The 19,396-nt window shown below is 43.2% G+C and overlaps 2 protein-coding genes across 2 annotated transcripts in view; one reads left to right on the forward strand and one right to left on the reverse strand.

The window, feature by feature from the left end:
• The window catches only part of evplb (envoplakin b), a 16,773-nt gene extending 10,087 nt beyond the window's left edge, over nucleotides 1-6,686 (forward strand). The window contains exons 14-22 of the mRNA XM_079520465.1: nucleotides 1-111; nucleotides 411-589; nucleotides 875-1,013; nucleotides 1,200-1,390; nucleotides 1,500-1,653; nucleotides 1,800-1,883; nucleotides 1,999-2,124; nucleotides 2,597-2,689; nucleotides 2,829-6,686. The exon at nucleotides 1-111 is cut by the window's left edge and continues 62 nt beyond it. Coding sequence (XP_079376591.1) covers nucleotides 1-111; nucleotides 411-589; nucleotides 875-1,013; nucleotides 1,200-1,390; nucleotides 1,500-1,653; nucleotides 1,800-1,883; nucleotides 1,999-2,124; nucleotides 2,597-2,689; nucleotides 2,829-6,422 — 4,671 coding nt within the window. The 3' untranslated portion in view covers nucleotides 6,423-6,686. The remainder of the gene's footprint in view (nucleotides 112-410; nucleotides 590-874; nucleotides 1,014-1,199; nucleotides 1,391-1,499; nucleotides 1,654-1,799; nucleotides 1,884-1,998; nucleotides 2,125-2,596; nucleotides 2,690-2,828) is intronic.
• Nucleotides 6,687-13,524: 6,838 nt separating this feature from the next.
• LOC306937673 (serotonin N-acetyltransferase-like) lies at nucleotides 13,525-16,498 on the reverse strand. The gene is made up of 4 exons (XM_079521570.1): nucleotides 16,418-16,498; nucleotides 15,859-16,088; nucleotides 15,454-15,608; nucleotides 13,525-14,977 (listed from the first exon to the last, which is right to left on the reverse strand). The coding sequence occupies exons 2-4, from the start codon at nucleotides 15,983-15,985 to the stop codon at nucleotides 14,609-14,611; spliced, it is 651 nt and encodes a 216-aa protein (XP_079377696.1). The 5' UTR covers nucleotides 15,986-16,088; nucleotides 16,418-16,498; the 3' UTR covers nucleotides 13,525-14,608.
• Nucleotides 16,499-19,396: the final 2,898 nt, after the last annotated feature.

The following is a 19,396-nucleotide window of genomic DNA, read 5'->3' on the forward strand; positions in this document are numbered from 1 at the left end:
ATAAAAAAAGACCTGGAGCAAAGTGAGCGAGATATCCAGGGCAGACTGAGGGCCCCGCTGGATCGTCGTGACCCCCCACAGGACCTGGCCAACAGGCTCAAAGAGCATGAGGTTAGAAAAGCCTACAAAATAATGTGCTGGTGTACTCCGTAGAAAATTGTAGAACTACAACACATTGTGGTGCGATCTGTCATAAGGTTGTAGATCTGCTATTCTGGCACCGGCCCAAGACTATATGTATAAATTAGGCTTAATAACAGGAGAAGAATAGGATGTTTTATCGTCTCATTATCACTTAATGTTATTCATGATGACTCTTGTCATCTCTGACATTTGTGCAATGTAAGCAAGGCTGCATTATTCCATTTAATCCAGAAGTAGACTCAGTTGTCCTGTGCTTTGCCCTCCAGAAAACCACCCTGGCAGTGAGGAGTCTGGAGTCTGAGAAGTCAGCAGTCCAGAGAGAGATGGAGCCAATCCTGGCCCAGAAGCCACTAGGGCCCACAGCTTCTTGCCTGCCCTGTAAACTCAATGCTGTCAACAATAAGTTTGATGACGTCAACAGCCTCAGTGAACTTTATAACAAAAAGTAACAGAATCCAACGATTTGATGTTCAATGTAGTTTTGGATGGATGGTTTACAGTGTGCTGCAATGCAACGTGTTGTGAGTTTTTAGATGCATGTGCAATATTTGCTGAATGTCCGCCTATTTTCACCAAATGTTTACCTGTTATCAGGCCCAGAATGAATGTGGTAAATAAAGTGACATGTAAATTCAACAGTGTATGTAGAGAGGTCTAAAAATATCGATAGCAAAATGTATTCTGAATATGAATTATATTTATGTTTCATTTTTCCGCTTTCACCTACTAGGGCTACAGCTTCCATGTTCCTGAACAAGCAGATACGGAAGGTGGAGGATATGGTCTCAGAGTTTGAGGAGCAGTTAGCAAAGGATGGCGCCATCCCTGACACACCCAATGCCCTCCAGACACGCAATCAACAGCTACAGGTACAGCTGGACTTCTTGGACCTCGTAATGTTTGTACACTCTCAGTTAAATGAACGCAGAGGATTATCCTGTGCACTATTTTCTTATGCATTTCTGATTCTCATTCCAGTTATTAATGATAGAATGACAGCGTCATGTCTAAGTTACTTTTATTAATGTCATCTGTGTCCTTAATCCCTCACACAGCTGATGAAGGATGTTGCCTCAAATCAGGAGGATGTAAAGAAAGTGGGCAGAGACATGGAGCTGACAGAGCAGGTGTGCAACTCCATGCAGAAGAACTTTCATGAATACTGTCCTGACATCCAGCACCAGGAGAAGCAAGTTAAGCTTCTGAAGAACCGCTATGCTAACATTAGCAATCAGCTGCAGGACAGGTGAGACCTCACATCAGTATCATTAGTAAATAATACAGAAAATGTAAAGTCATTGTAAATTTGCACTGGATAAATGGTGTAGGATTTAACTTGTTGTTATCCGTTCCAGGTCTACTCTTGTTCAAGAGGCAGCTAATAAAAATCAAGGATTCCAGAGTGCTGTCCAGTCATTGCATTTCTTCTTGGGCAATCTGCCCAGCAACAATAACATCAAACCCACTGACAGTGTAGCTCAGATAACTGCCAAGCAGAACACTCAGAAGGTGTGTGTAAATATGAAATGTTTATAAACATTTATCCCTGATTCATATGGATGAAATAACCCAAGAGAAGTTATTTTGTATATGATAGGATACCAGTTTGGCTCATTGGGTTTATCGTGATGTGCTTAATTATGTTCCCGGTTTAGAGAGTGATGGAGGACATCAAGAGAAAATCTGAGGACGTAGACAGAGTCAAGCATCTTTCCCGTGACTTGCAGAATGTCCTGAATGTGAGTTCATTGTGAAAGGCACTCCCAATATCCTGTTCAAAGTACAACTATTATATTCAACTTTAAATTCTTTGTTGTCAAATCTGCTGCTGAAGATCTATTTTTATGCTATCAGGAGTATGAGGCCAAATCAAACAAGTACCGTGCCACTCTGAAAGATGATGATGATGAGGATAGTGACGAAGAACCAAACCCCAAGAAACGGTACACTCCAACCATGGTTGATGCTGTACAGCAAAAGGTATGGCTGAGATCAGCTTATAAACAAGTAACAACTATACGAGGTGTGTACGAAAAGTAACAGGACTGTGGCAGCCACACTCATGACTCAATGCTAATTGAGTAACCGCTCATGTCATTGTGTTGTGCTCACCACATAATCCTCACACTAACCCAACTAGCTATTTCAAATGAATTATTGTCTCCGTTTTTGCGCCACCTCCAGTTGCACGACGGGTGGTAAGCAGTGTAATTACACAACAGCCTGGAACAGAAGTGAGTGAGAGAAGTGAACATTATAGCAGAACTGTAGTGAAATGTTGCCCAACACAATGACAGAATCATAAGCGTCCTGTTACTTTTCTTACACTCTCCGTATATGTTCAAAGGTAACATACATGTCAGAAATAAAATATATAATTAATGTTAAGATTTCAAGATGCAGTATTTGTTCTTGGTGATTTTGCTCTCAAATACATTTACTGCTATTGCAGGAAAAAGAGCTTCTGAAACTTTATTCTGAGGTGTCTGCAGAGAATGATCAGCTACTCAACCAGATGGGAATGGCTAAGGACATCATGGCCACGGTAGGATATAATGCCATAATCAAGATTTTTTACTCATCAATACTTTGTGACTGCAGAATTGAATACTGGACATTCAACATTTAATGTAGGAGATTAACCTCTAAAGACCCTCCTTTATCTTCTTCCATTCATTGAACAGAATAAAGAGAAAGTTAGCCAGGTGGTTGTCAGACAACAACAGCAGCTGCAAAGTCAGCAGAAGAGCTTGGTGGAGTCTGATCATTTGAAGAAAGAACTTAAAGAGGAGATCACCAGGCGCACACATGCTGAGAATGACCTGAACACATACAGGAAGAGGTTCATGTCCCTGAAGAGCAGGAGAGGTGTGGAGAGGCTGGAGGAGAAGGAGGTGGTGCAGTACTACCGTGATCCAAAGCTGGAAGTTGAACTTGAGTCCTTGAAGAAAAAGATCAAGGATGAGGCTGTGAAGCGATCAGGAAGCCATTCGGAGATGGAGCTTATCAATGAGCAGATCATCAAACTGGAAACGGAGCGGACAAAAATCGAGCCCAAGCTGGTGACAAAGGTGCTGACCGAATACGAAAGAGACCCACAGCTTGACAAAGAAGCCACCAGGATCAAGGATGAAATGCACAAGATAAGACAGGGGCTACAAACGAGAGATACGGAGACGGTCCAAATGAAAACAGAGATCACGCTTCTGGCACAGCAGAAACCAAAAATCAAGAAGACAGTGGTGAAGAAGGAAGTGGTGAGACTTGAGAAGGATCCAGAGATGCTTAAAGCTGTGCTTTTTTTCCAAAATGACCTTGCAGATGAAGAGTCCCAATGCGAGGAACTCAATGATGACATTTTTAGCACAAGGAGCCACATAAACACATTGGAGAGAGTCATTCCCACCATCCAACCCAAAATTGTCACCAAAGTAGTGAAGAAAGTAGAGCAGGATCCACAGCTACTTGAAGAGTCAAGGAAACTCTGCCTCTCCATGGAGGAAGAGAAAGATGAGATGGTCATCTTGATGAAGGACCTCACCACTCTTCAGCTACATTATGGTGAGGTTGAAAAGATTATGCCTAAAGTGGATGTCAAGGAGATCATTAATGAGATTTACAGAGTTGACCCTGAGACGGAAGTGGAGCTGGTGCGGCTGAACAAAGAGCTGCAGGATTCCAGCCGAAGCCGTGCAGACCTGGAGAAAGAAATTAGCAAAGTGATGGTGGATCTGAACACCCTGCGTTCTCAGAAACCCATAGTGGAGTACAAAGAGGTGACCCAGGAAGTGATCAAACAGGAGCAAAGCCCAGAGGTCATCAGAGAGTTGCAGAAGCTCAAGAACCAACTGTCACGCATACAGGTCAACTGTGATACAACGCTGGAGCTGTTGAACCACCTCCGTAAAGAGAGAGATGAGTTGAAGGCTGAAAAATCCAAGGTGGAGATGAAGCTGGTAACCAAAGAGCTGATCAAATATGAGAATGACCCCTTGCTGGAAAAAGAGGCTGACAGACTTAGGAGAAATGTGAGAGAGGAGGTTCAGGAACGGCGTGGTGTGGAGGAAGCTGTCTTTGACCTTCAGAATCAGTACATCCTCCTTGAGAGGCAGAGACCAGAAGAGAAAATTGTAATCCAAGAAGTAGTACGCCTTGAGAAGGACCCCAAGCAGTTCCTGGAGCATGATAAGTTGAACAAGAGTATGGATGATGAACTTAAAGCCCGTCGAAAGCTGGACTTAGAAGTGAGGCAGCTCAGAGGCGTGGTTGAGGAAAAAGAGAGAACCCTAGCGCAGATAGATGACCGCCACAAAAAGATTCAAGTAGAGGTAGAGCTCAGGCAGATCAAGTCTCGTATACTTGAGTTGGAAAATGCACCACCGCCCATTGAAGAGAAGATTGTGATTGAGGAGATCCTCAAAATAGAGAGGGACCCCAAGCTGGAGAAACTAACAGAAGAATTACGCACTGGCATGGAGACTGAGGGCACCAATATTCATCGCTTGGAAAGAGAAATTCGCAACCTGAAGATCAAACTAGATATTTTGCTAAAAGAAAAGTCTGGTGAGAAAGTTGTTTACAAAGAAGTAGTTCGTGTGGAGAAAGACCCAGAAGTCGAGGCGGAGAGGGACCATCTCAGAGAACAAGTGATGCATGAGAAAAATCTCAGAAGGGACCAGGAAGATGAAATTGCTAACATCAACACTAAATTCATCCACCTGCGGACATCCCAGGCCTCGACATCTCAAGAGGAGACCTCACTTACATCCCATCGAGATGCCCTTCAGAAAGAAAAGGGAAATCTCCTTCAAGAGCTTAAAACACAGGAGGCTGGGAGGCAGAACATCAATATAACATTCCAGCAACAGTCTAAGCTGATGAGTGAGAGGAACCAACTGAACCGTCAGAAGAGTGTCAAGATGGGGTCAGAGACGCAGGGTTTGGAGAAACAAATCTTGAGTGAAAAAGACAAAATACACCAAAAGGAGATCCTCATTGCTGAACTACAAAGTAGCTTGCATAAGGAAGACCACTCTGAGACTCAGACCAGAGAGACCAACCTCTCCACAAAGATCACAATCCTGGACCCAGAGACTGGTAAGGACATGTCTCCCTATGACGCCTACCTACAGGGCTTGATTGACCGCAAACAGTACATTCACCTTCAGCAGTTGGAGTGTGACTGGGAGGAGATTTCTTCAATGGGACCAGATGGAGAGACCTCCATTCTGCAGGATCGCAAGAGCGGGAAACAGTTCTCTGTCACGGACGCTCTAAAGTCAGGTCGCCTGACTCAGTATGACTTGCAGTGCTACAAGGAGGGGAAAATGCCCATCTCTGAATTAGCTCTCCTGGTTTCTGGGGATTCTAGACCGAAGCCCCACCTTCCTCCACTCAGGAGCCCAATGTCACCCACCAGAGCCACTCCACTGTCACCCACCAGAGCCACTCCAATGTCACCCATCAGAGCAATGTCACCCACCAGAACCTCCCCAACCTCACCTCTGAACTCAATGCCCTCGTCACTGAGGTCCTCATACCCCAGCCTCAATCGCCTCAATAGTGGCAGTTTGACTAACCTCAATCGTCTCAATAGTGGCAGTCTGACCACCTTGAGTGTCTCTGCAAGTGATGAATTCTTCCCAATCTCTGGTGTTTATGACACCACCACAGACAGCCGCATGTCTGTAAGAAGTGCCCTCACCCGCAAACTCATAGACCTCGACACAGCCCTAAAGCTCCTAGAGGCACAGGCGGCCACGGGAGGCATCGTTGATCTTGCCAAAAAGGACAAACTGTCTGTACACAAGGCAGCAGAGCATGGTCTCATTGATGGGAGCCACTTGTATAAGCTCCTGAACGCCCAGAAAGCTTTCACAGGAGTGGAGGATCCTGTCACTAAGGAGCGTCTCTCTGTGGGGCAGGCTGCAGAAAAAGGCTGGATCCCTCTTGACAGTGCCAAAAGGTTAATAGAAGCCCAGTACCTGACCGGTGGGATGGTCGATCCCTCTAGAGCCGGCCGCCTGAGTGTCCAAGAAGCTGTCATCACCAATGTGATTGACAGCACAACAGCTGAAGAGCTCCAAGATGAGTCGACCCACACACAAGACCTGGTGGACCCCATCACTAAAGAGAAGATGTCCTACAAACAGGCGATGGATCGCTGCAAGAGGGATGTCACAACGGGGCTCTTGCTGCTCCCCGTAGCCTCCACTGATGCCACGGATGCTCCGTCTTACTCCAACTTTCGCTTCAACGCCTCTCACAGTGCAGTTTAATACCAAGGTGTTAAAAGATGAATCTGTGACAAAGAAATTTTGACAAATGTTTACATAGGCCTATATCCTTGAAGAGATTTACTTGTTTTGGTTACACTGTAAATGTTCATCTATTCTGTCTCAGTCTGTGGCCAGAAGTTGTGCAAACATAAGGTTATCTTTTATGTTGATTTGAAATGTTTATTGCTTTTTCAGCATTTTGATGGAAATGCACATTAAATACTTTTTCATGATAGGCACTCAATAAACTACACAAGCCTTAAAGTATGCTTTAATGTCCTCAATTATTGCAGTTGTTAAAGAAAGTCTTAAACCTTGTATAGTTCTTCTTGTGGCAAATGTATGCCATTTCAGTAACTCCTTCCTATCTGGTTTAGTACTTCTGCACAATAAGGTGCATGTTATGTCTTATTGAATTAACTCTATATACTTCATTGTATGTCAAATAGTGTAAATAGACAATGTAAAACTTCACTATTTAAAAAACAATCTTTTCTCCCCAACATAGGGACACCAGGGTTAAAATAATAATATTTGTTCAAGGATTTGTAATTTTGTGTTTGCACCGAATACACAATTTACATAAGGGACATTAATGGTAATTGCAGGTCACCTTTGTGTTGCAGTGTGATTATTTCTATACATGGCAAAAAACGCAATTGACATTTGCGCTGTTGAATATATGTTTTTCTGCCTCTCTCTTTCTCTCCCCCTAGTAACAGTGTATCCTTCACATCTAACCTGTAATCATTTCAATAACACATAAACTAGCACTTACGGGAAGGGGGGTTAACGTGTGTGACCCCAGACAACACAGCCTTTGACTGATTACAAACGGAAGCAGCGGACATTATATAGCATAGCATTGGATTCCAAAACAACATTTTTCATAGGACTAAATGCTAGCTCATTGTTTGAGGTGGGGAGAGAGGGCATGTCAGTTGGTGTTTAAAATGACTGCTGTCATCATGCTGTCAATCCGTAACCCCAAATCCCAGTCTCCCTAAAGTCTAATGCTAGAGTTATTCAGCTTTATTTACTGAAGGCTATTCTAGCAGTGCCTCACAGCCTCAGCCTGACGACCTCAAAACTCTAATATCTCCCCTGAGTCATAGGCAACTTGCCTTTGACTTGTCTTAGTGGTTAGGATGTTGGCTTTCCACGTAGGAGACCAGGGTTCGATTCCCGGCTATTACACTAACATGCAAAAGAAGACCTCAACAGCGCTAAGAAACATCTGATTAATTTGATTCTGTGTTATTTTAACTTTACTAACTGAAGGCTAACAAACAAAAGATCACTTCAAAATGACCAGGAGACGTTGGCTGAGAGTGTCTGACTGATAGTACAGTGGTCTAATGATCAGTCTTTCAGTACAGACATTCCATGTTCAAGTCCCATTCCTCCTACAGCTCAATACTTCAGTAATTTGAACTTTTCAAGGCTCGAATGAAAAAATAAAAACTCAAAAGCACCAGGAGACATGTGCTGAATGCCCAAAGGTGCCTTGGCTCAATGGTGTGGTGTGCTTGATCGGTTGCCTCTGCTACAGACAGTTGGCAGGTTCAAGTCCCATGTCATCAAGGTGCACGGAGGACCATCGGGAGGGCTCTCTCTCCCCCTGTTTCCTGAGAAGTAACGGTTGGGGCTTATGTCTGAAAGAAACCTGTCCAGCTACATTTTGACCATGAAAATGTCCAATTTAAACACTTACCACCTCTCAGTCTGCCCTTTCCCAACTGGCCTGGTAGCCAGACATAAAAGAGGGACTTTCCCACCAAGTTTTGGGGCACCAATCAGGGCACAGTATGAAAATACACAGACTATTCTGTCAGATGATGGGCCAAAACCATGAACTAGTATGTCGTTTTTTCATCATTTTCATATTTATTTTTTAAATCGTCGCAAGAACCATGAACTAAAAGAAATTATGAAAATGATGAAAAAACTACACACTATAGTATTTTTTTTAATCGTCAAAAATCAAGAAAAATGTATGTCATTGTCGACGATTATAATCGGGGCCCAGTATGCAAATACACAGACTATTCTGTCAGATGATGGGCCAAAATGCATTGCTATTTTATTTTTAAACGTTTGACCTAATTCTTATCTGTAAAATGTTAGGTGGACAGGGTTCTTTCAGACATAAGCCCCAACGGTTACTTATCAGGAAACAGGGGGAGAGAGCACCATCTCCCGATCTCAGCTCTCAGTGTGCCCTTTTCCAACTGGCCTGGAAGCCAGACATAAAAGAGGGACTTTCCCACCAAGTTTTGGGCCACCAATCAGCGCCCAGTATGCAAATACACAGACTATTCTGTCAGATGATGGGCCAAAACCATGAACTATAGTATGTCGTTTTTTCATCATTTTCATATTTGTTTTTTAAATCGTTGCGAAAACCATGAACTATAGTTCATGGTTTTTGCGACGATTACAACAAAAAGATGAAAATGATTAAACAAATATACTATAGTGTGTAGTTTTTTCATCGTCAAAAGTCAAGAAAAATTACATTGCCATTGTCGACGATTATAATCGGGGCCCAGTATGCAAATACACTGACTATTCTGTCAGATGAAATACACAGACTATTCTGTCAGATGATGGGCCAAAATGCATTGCTATTTTATTTTTAAACGTTTGACCTAATTCTTATCTGTAAAATGTTAGGTGGACAGGGTTCTTTCAGACATAAGCCCCAACGGTTACTTATCAGGAAACAGGGGGAGAGAGCACCGTCTCCCGATGGTCCGTCCCAGCACCTTGATGACATGGGACTTGAACCTGCCAACTGTCTGTAGCAGAGGGAACTGAATCAACCAATATCAAGCACACCATGCCATTGAGCCAAGGCACCTCGGGGCATTCAGCAGATGTCTCCTGGTGCTTTTGAGTTTTTATTTTGTATTCGAGCCTTGAAAAGTTCAAAGTACTAGAGCATTGTGCTATATAGCAGCAATGGGACTTGAACATGGAATGTCCGTACAGAGAGACTGATCATTAGACCATTGCACCATCAGTCAGACACCCTCAGCCAAAGTCTCCTGGTAATTGTGTTTGTTGGCCTTCAGTTAGTAAAGTTGAAACACTCCAGCATTAAACTATAGGCGAACAGGGATTTGAACATGTAGAGCTGTATTAACTGAAGCCTATTGTAGCAGGGGCTCACAGCCCCAGCCTGATGACCTCTCATATCTCCCCTGCGCCATAGGCAACTGCTTTGGTTTAGTGGTTAGGATGTTGGCCTTCCGTGCGGGCGACCTTGGTTCGATTCCCGGCTGTTACACTAACATGCAAAAGAAGACCTCAACAGCGCTAAGAAACATCTGATTAATATGATTCTGTGTTATCTTCACTTTACTAACTGAAGCCTAACACACAAAAGATCACTTCAAAAGTACCAGGAGACTTTGGCTGAGAGCGTCTGACTGATGGCGCAGTGGTCTAATGATGAGTCTTTCAGTACAGGCTTTCTGTGTTCAAGTCTCATTCAATGCTGCAGTAACTTGAACTTTTCAAGGCTCGAATAAAAAAATAAAAACTCAAAAGCACCAGGAGACGTCTGCTGAATGCCCAAAGGTGCCTTGGATCAATGGTGTGGTGCGCTTGATCGGTTGCCTCTGCTACAGACAGTTGGCAGGTTCAAGTCCCATGTCATCAAGGTGCTGGAGGACCATCGGGAGACGGTGCTCTCTCCCCCTGTTTCCTGAGATGTAACGTTTGGGGCTTAACTTTTACCATGAAAATGTCCAATTTAACATACTCTTACCAGCTCTCAGTGTGCCCTTTTCCAACTGGCCTGGAAGCCAGACATAAAAGAGGGACTTTCCCACCAAGTTTTGGGCCACCAATCAGCGCCCAGTATGCAAATACACAGACTATTCTGTCAGATGATGGGCCAAAACCATGAACTATAGTATGTCGTTTTTTCATCATTTTCATATTTGTTTTTTAAATCGTTGCGAAAACCATGAACTATAGTTCATGGTTTTTGCGACGATTACAACAAAAAGATGAAAATGATTAAACAAATATACTATAGTGTGTAGTTTTTTCATCGTCAAAAGTCAAGAAAAATTACATTGCCATTGTCGACGATTATAATCGGGGCCCAGTATGCAAATACACTGACTATTCTGTCAGATGAAATACACAGACTATTCTGTCAGATGATGGGCCAAAATGCATTGCTATTTTATTTTTAAACGTTTGACCTAATTCTTATCTGTAAAATGTTAGGTGGACAGGGTTCTTTCAGACATAAGCCCCAACGGTTACTTATCAGGAAACAGGGGGAGAGAGCACCGTCTCCCGATGGTCCGTCCCAGCACCTTGATGACATGGGACTTGAACCTGCCAACTGTCTGTAGCAGAGGGAACTGAATCAACCAATATCAAGCACACCATGCCATTGAGCCAAGGCACCTCGGGGCATTCAGCAGATGTCTCCTGGTGCTTTTGAGTTTTTATTTTGTATTCGAGCCTTGAAAAGTTCAAAGTACTAGAGCATTGTGCTATATAGCAGCAATGGGACTTGAACATGGAATGTCCGTACAGAGAGACTGATCATTAGACCATTGCACCATCAGTCAGACACCCTCAGCCAAAGTCTCCTGGTAATTGTGTTTGTTGGCCTTCAGTTAGTAAAGTTGAAACACTCCAGCATTAAACTATAGGCGAAGAGGGATTTGAACATGTAGAGCTGTATTAACTGAAGCCTATTGTAGCAGGGGCTCACAGCCCCAGCCTGATGACCTCTCATATCTCCCCTGCGCCATAGGCAACTGCTTTGGTTCAGTGGTTAGGATGTTGGCCTTCCGTGCGGGGGACCTGGGTTCGATTCCCGGCTGTTACACTAACATGCAAAAGAAGACCTCAACAGCGCTAAGAAACATCTGATTAATATGATTCTGTGTTATCTTCACTTTACTAACTGAAGCCTAACACACAAAAGATCACTTCAAAAACACAAAAGATCACTTCAAAAGTACCAGGAGACTTTGGCTGAGAGCGTCTGACTGATGGCGCAGTGGTCTAATGATGAGTCTTTCAGTACAGGCTTTCTGTGTTCAAGTCTCATTCAATGCTGCAGTAACTTTTCGGTTTTTGCGACGATTGAAAAAAAAGATGAAAATGATAAAAAAAACGACATACTATAGTTCATGGTTTTGGCCCATCATCTGACAGAATAGTCTGTGTATTTGCATACTGGGCCCTGATTGGTGGCCCAAAACTTGGTGGGAAAGTCCCTCTTTCATGTCTGGCTTCCAGGCCAGTTGGAAAATGGCACACTGAGAGCTGGTAAGAGTATGTTAAATTGGACATTTTCATGGTAAAAGGTTAGCTGGACAGGGTTCTTTCAGACATAAGCCCCAACCGTTACATCTCAGGAAACAGGGGGAGAGAGCACCGTCTCCCGATGGTCCTCCAGCACCTTGATGACATGGGACTTGAACCTGCCAACTGTCTGTAGCAGATGCAACCGATCAAGTGCAACACACCATTGAGCCAAGGCACCCTTGGGCACTCAGCACATGTCTCCTGGTGCTTTTGAGTTTTTATTTTTTATTCAAGCCTTGTAAAGTTCAAATTACTGCAGCATTGAGCTACAGGAGGAATGGGACTTGAACATGGAATGTCTGTACTGAAAGACTGATCCTTAGACCACTGCGCCATCAGTCAGACAATATCAGCCAAAGTCTCCTGTGTGTTGGCCTTCAGTTAGTAAAGTTGAAACACTCCAGCATTAAACTATAGGAGAACAGGGATTTGAACATGTAGAGCTGTATTTACTGAATGCTGTTGTAGCAGTGGCTCACAGCCTCAGCCTGATGACCTCAAACGTCTCATATCTCCCCTCAGCCATAGGAAAACTGCTTTGGCTTAGTGCTTAAGATGTTGGCCTTCCGTGCAGGGGACCTGGGTTTGATTCCCGGGTGTTACACTAACGTACAAAACAACTCTTGAACAGCTCTCAAAGCATTTGATGAATGTGATTCTGTTTTCAAGACTCGATTCTTTCAACTTTACTAACTAAAGTCTAACATACAAAAGGTCGCTTCAGAACAGTACGAAGAGACAGTTGTTACTGAGTGATGGTGTATTAGGGTCTGATGATCAGACAGACTCTCAGCACAGAGAGTTCATGTTCAAATCCCAGTCTCCCTAAAGTCTAATGCTAGTTATTCAGCTTTATTAACTGAAGGCTATTCTAGCAGTGCCTCACAGCCTCAGCCTGACGACCTCAAAACTCTAATATCTCCCCTGAGTCATAGGCAATTTGACTTGTCTTAGTGGTTAGGCTGTTGGCTTTCCATGTGGGAGACCAGGGTTCGATTCCCGGCTGTTACACTAACATGCAAAAGAAGACCTCAACAGCGCTAAGAAACATCTGATTAATTTGATTTACTAACTGAAGGCTAACAAACAAAAGATCACTTCAAAATGACCAGGAGACGTTGGCTGAGAGTGTCTGACTGATAGTGCAGTGGTCTAATGATCAGTCTTTCAGTACAGACATCCCATGTTCAAGTCCCATTCCTCCTACAGCTCAATGCTTCAGTAATTTGAACTTTTCAAGGCTCGAATGAAAAAAAAAAAACTCAAAAGCACCAGGAGACATGCATGCACGCACGCACGCACGCACACACGCACACACACACACACACCAGGCCAGGGTCATAACACAGGTTTGCCTTGCATGTTAGGTTTAGCGTTGGTGGATTAGGCTACTTAAGTCTTCATTCAAGAAAGCTTTCCCTTCATTACCATGTGTCTCTAGTCTTACTTCAGTTTAGCTTTAGGGTTTGGTTTTGTTTGTGCAGGTGTCAGTAATAAAAAGCATGGCCTATATTTTCAAAATCTACGATTACATTGTAGAATGTTTTTACACATTTGCAAACAAAAGGGTAAGGGGTGATGTGCTAATAAAAAACACATTTCAAATATTTTGATGCTTATATTAACCGTTGGAGGTTTTAAGTTTTTAGTTAGCGTGCATGCATTTCATAGTGCATTCCATAAGGCTGGACCACACACATGGATAAATGACACCATCAACTTGTCCCCCTTGAGTAAAAGATAATTATTTCTAAAATAAATACAATATTTAAGTTTTTATTTTTTAGTTATAGAGGGCAATTATAATGTAGGCTATTAAGGCATGTTTTGCTTATTAGCCAAGGATACATTTACGGAAATAAACAACTTTAACACGTATGTATTTCACAAGTTTAAAAAAAAAAGTATAAAAATAAAATTTGATTTAATAAAAGGACACAATAAAAAAAAGTCTTCATTGTCAATGTATATGTATATGTATGTAGGTGAGGTTAGTGGACCATGGATAACCACCTGTGACTCCTCTCTTAGATCCTCTCTTACTGTAAGTCCTGAGACATTTGCAGAAGTTAAAGCCCCCTTAAGCCCAAACCACACCAAAAGGTCGCTATGCAACTCCTTGGGTCCAAACGGTTGCGAGGAGTTGCATGGTGACCCTTTGATGTGGTTTGGGCCATTGAATTAAACCAGTTAAATCACTTGGGACGACGTGTGTCAATGTGCAACAACAGGACATATCACACCGCTGCATGGGACAACGCTAAAACCGTCTCGAGTGGTTAGGGCTTTACAGTGTCTATTGAGCTGCTAATGCTCCGCTCATCAGTGACGTCAGGCCGTCGTTATGGGAGGCATGGGGAGCTGTTCAGCACTGGACGGCTTATGACCCACATATTCACACTTCTAATGCCCAATTTATGCTCTGTCATACAACTGCCGCAAATAGCAGATCTCAATCTGCTAGTGTGTGGATTAGCTATCTTTGGCTTGCTACACCGTCATAACACAAAGTATAAACAGGGCTTAACTGTGTCCACTGGGAGACATAATACCCAAGTGTTTTCACAAGTCAGGGAAAGAGAACAACACAGATACACAGAACACAGTCATACCACAGATTCTAACAAAAGCTAATTTAACTGTGATTTCTTCTGTGTGCCAACTGCCAAGTAGGCTACAGTGTGATGTACAATGCAATACAATCAGCCAAGAAATTCATACAAATACGAGGTTTCAGCATAATGTAAGTGGTGCTTGCCCCCCAAAAATAACTTTTCAATACAATAACTCAAATAATCTCAAAGGTGATGTGCATAATGTACTCAAAATATGCTTCTCCATCATATATCAACTGATTTGTCAGTCTTTTTTACTCCCAAAGTTAAGGGATGCTGAGGGAATCGGATGGCTTCGCTGTTGCGGCGCATGTAGGCGTGGCCACTAATCGGGTACCACATTTCTGTGAAGATGAGATTGGCCACGGTGATGGAACAGCGCCCCAACACCTTAAAGCCAGACTTTCGGTAGAAAGGAATGAGAAAGTCCTCGCACATCAGCATGGCTCGGCGCACATTTGGCAGGCAGCGAAGATACTGAAGGTAGCGCCACATCAGAATGGGGCCTTTGCCTTGCTGCCTGAAGGTGCGATGGACTGCAAGCACGTGGATGTGGACTGTGGAACCGTGGGGCTTGTGAAGTGTCAATGCTTCCTAGAGGCAGAGTTTGATCATGTCACATTTCCAATACAATTCAAACAAAGTGCTTATAATTCATAAATTACAAGAAATTTGAAATGTCTTTGCAAATAAATTCAAGGTATAAGGTAAGGTGATTGTATTTATAAAGTGCCTTTCAAAACAATTGTTACAAGGTTCTGTACAATAGAATGATAGAATAAAACAAGACATCACATTAAAAAAAGAATGTACCAATAAAATAAGACAGCAACCAAAACAGTATATAGAAATCAACAAAACCTAGACATTAAAGTGACGTAAACATTGAAGATGCTTTGCTACAAGCAGAATCTGCTAGAGCTACTTACAGGTGTTGCAAGTTCCTCCTCTAACAAACTAAAATGTGTATTATACAGATTCGTTTTTAGCCTTGCAACATAATCTACTTTTAATTGAGGATCTGATACAATAAAAAACCATGCATGCTGGGGACATTAAATTACTCTTACTGTTGTGAGCCTGTCCTGGTCCCATAAAGAGCCAATGATGAAGGCCACAAGTCTCCCTTCCTCAAACCAACCCATGGACAGCTCTGGACACAGGGTCAAAAAATGTCTCACTTCATCCAAGTGAAGGGGACAGTCTCCTGTTACGGAAATAAAGGCTGGGAGAAGAGAGAGAGAGAGAGAGAGAGAGAGAGAGAGAATCAGTGGGTGACATTTCCCTGCGTAAATAATGGTTTGGCATTTCAAACGATTTGGAGCGCGCAAATTGTGAGAATGGGAACGCGTTTACGCATATTACGCATGGTGATTCAGTGATGCAATGCCCATTTTAACTCTTCAGAATTTATACATTTCTCGTATTGGCTACGTTTTGTTTAACGACAACAAGTACACAACGTACACACATACCCTCCCTCTCGATTTCAAAGACGCTTGTAGCATCTTGCGTGTTGAGCGGTCGAACTTCGCTCGCTGGCAGCGTGTGCCTCCTCTGCATGCCAGGCGAGTTGAAAGGCTCTGCGCCGATGACGGACATTCTGTCGATAAACTGCTTTTAAAAGACGTTGAGTGTCCTAACCGCCTCTTCAAACCACCACGACCATTCGCACAAAGGGCAGTTTTCACGGTCCCTTTTAGTCCTGTCAGGAGGAGAGACTGTTAGAAGCCGTATTTATGTGACAGGTTGCTCCAGGATATGATTCATCATTCATAGCCTATTTGCATTTTCACGTCACAAGTAAGTGAATGAAAGAATCAGCGTAGCCTCCGTGTTTGAAAGGCAATTTACCAAACCCTACCATTAACCGAATCTATTATGGCCATTAGTGTTGTCTCTGAGTGATTACTGATGAACATGACCAGTGAGCACCAGCTGTCCTGTGTTGTCAACTCACTCACACACGCAGCCTTGTCCTGGCTGCACCACACCAAAGCTATCAGTTATTCTGCAGTTATATAGGCTACATACCAGTAGAAGATCAAAACATTGTCTCAAGTTTTGCGCCTGTTCCTTGTGTATGGTGAGGCTCCATAGGTGAATGACTGCTGCAAAGACTCCTGTGTTCTGTCTAGTCTTCTAGACCGACTGATGATTACAATGAGTCACGTGATCAGGGATTATTGAGAGACCTATACCTTTCAAGCCGGGAACACCTGTCTCTGTCACATCACCTGCAGGCAACATTTAGCTATTTATTTTCAAATTAAAGTTTTTTCTTCTTCTTCTTCTTCTGAAGGCGTTTTTAGAATCGGGCCTCAGTTCTGTAAATGCACACAGCCTTTTTATTAGCTAATCAGTTGGTGACAAGAAACAAATTTGGCAAATTTTGATTTATTATTATAGTAAATATATTACCATTCAGGCAGTCGAGGTTACAGCAGAAAGTATATTCAGTTTGGTTCATACAAATGTAACTCTGGAAAAATATAGACAGCCTATACCTCTCTCTAACATACAGGAATGACTTGTTTATAAAATGGCGTGACATTGATGACAAAGAAGTATCAATATGAACAGAAATTGACGTCAAATACAGAGAAAACTGGTAGCCTATAGGCTACACCAAAAAAGCAGCTGCTGAAATAGATAACAGTACAGTACCATAACAGTAGTTTATAACGCCGTACATGTCTTGTCAACGTTTTGCAGTTATAGCCTACCGGTACTTGTGTAGGTCTATATCTACCAAACTTCTTGTATCATAATCTTTCTATCCGTGTTCCTAACGTCGTTCTCTTGAATGAATGACTTGCAGTTTAGAGACAGTCCACCAGAGGGAGCCAACGCTCTTGATACTTGACTGACTGCAGCTAAGGCAAGGCACCAACACCAATGAGCACAATGTGCTTCTTTAACCACTAATAACAACCCAGCTGGAAAATAAATTTCATCACCTGAATAACATAAATGAGGATGCAAACTGTTGCAGTCGTTAATTTACATTATTGCATGTTCATATGTATGTAAATATTTGCATAAGAAACCAGCACAGCAATGATAAGATGGAATCCCAAAATGAGAGATGAGTGTCAAGTGATGAACTTCAAGTAGCCTATATTTCGTGTATGACGCAGAATGTGCGTTCACCAAGCCTCTTTTGATTGATTGTACTCCACAACAGCATCAATTTATAACTCAAACAATCTGATAAATCAGCACTTATCCTATTTGTTCACTTGGAGCATATAATTTGACTGCCTCAAAACGTTATCTCAGTAGACGAATCAGCATTCACTACATCATTTAATCGCCATTAGCCCTGTTAACATTCCATTTCTCAGTACAGTACTGGACACAGGTTGAAGGATTGTCCACTTCAAAATCTATATAACTAGCCACTGTATTCCTGTAACAGAAATGGAGGGATGGAGAGAAATAATTTCATGACCTGGACTGAACTGAAGCAACACAGGTGAAAGAGACAGAGAGAGACAGAGAGAGGGGGGGCATGGATGGATGGAAAGTAATGAAGTACTCAAGTACTGTACTTTTACTTTACTGGAGTATTTGGAATCCTCCCATTTGCACTCTCCTCTTCTCCCGTATGCGGATGCTTATTTTATACTCCGACGTACAACCGTGTCACGGAGGGAGTTTGTAGATCTGCACTTTTCAGCAAGCGACACTGTCGCACGACATAATTATGACGCTATACTTAACGCTGATCACTGACATCTGGGCAAACCACTTGCATGTCTCCAGCTCGATCGCATTGTGTCAAATGTGCAACACTGCACGCCACCCCTCCCCCCATAATGTGCTTGAACCCAAGAGTAAAATCTCAATATTGTCTAGTGAGCCAGTGTCTTAAGGAAGCACTAACAACTCGGCTCACTTAAAAGCATTCATAACAAAAAAATGTTAAAACAAAATGACAAATTCTGTCCATTATAACATCGCCTTGCTCCAGTGTGAAGCTCTCTTTTAAGGACACCTCGGGTGCTGACAGCTCAGAAACCTCGAGAACATATGGAGAGCATATACCGTATACAATCTTCAGACAGCAAGAGAGAGAAGGATCATATGTACACACAGCTGTGTTGCGTACCCCTCCCCCTCCTGCTAAGTGCTGCAGAAATGCAAGGGAATGTGTGAGGATCTGTGTGTGTGTGTGTGTGTGTGTGTGTGTGTGTGAGTGATGGGGGCTGGGGGTGCAAAAGAAAAAAGAGAGATTGTAGGAGTGTGCATGCGCTTGTGTGAGAGTGTGAGTGTGAGTATGTGTGTGATGATGGTGGTGGATGGATGCAGGGAGGGGGGTGGGTGGAGGTGAACAAGAGTTATAACCTCAGCTGGTCGGGGTTTCCGCACCAGCACTCCACATCGGTAGCACTTTTCACCCCCACCTATAACGTACTTTCCTATTTATCACCACCGACTAAACTAAACCCTCTCCGTCTTGCAGAGCACAGAGGTGCCACGGGAGGTGGCTGCACGTGCAGGGCCGCTTGTGTGGCCTACACAGTCAAATCCTAATATCGAAATGGGTCCAGACTCCATTCGGTTCCGTTTGTTATCTCTCAGAGTGACAATCGCTTTATTTTAAATGACAACTTCGGATTTTACGGTGTGACCCAAGACCCTGAGATGGGAGGTTTAACCACTGTACTAATGAGAAGAGAGTTTGAAGTCCACATCCAATGTGATGGTCCCGGTTCAACGAGTCAAGGAGTGCTGAGTGCTGCGATCCGGCCTGTGCCGACTCCGTGACAGCAGTGGTTGGTGGCGGTGGGGGGTTGGGTTGGGAGCTGCTGGCCTGGTTGTATACGGTTGGGGCTTCCTCGGGGGACAAGAAAATGTGCTTCTCTTTACGTGCGTCACGCTGATCAAGACCGACAGCGGAGCGCACAATTCCCCGCCGCAGCACCCTGCCGTACGCTAATGCTTCACAGACACCTCACACACACACAAGCACGGTTCACACAGGGCCATGTGTGCAGTAGCAAATGC

Source organism: Electrona antarctica (assembly GCF_951216825.1).
Source record: "Electrona antarctica genome assembly, chromosome: 14".
Taxonomy (NCBI): Eukaryota; Metazoa; Chordata; class Actinopteri; order Myctophiformes; family Myctophidae; genus Electrona; species Electrona antarctica.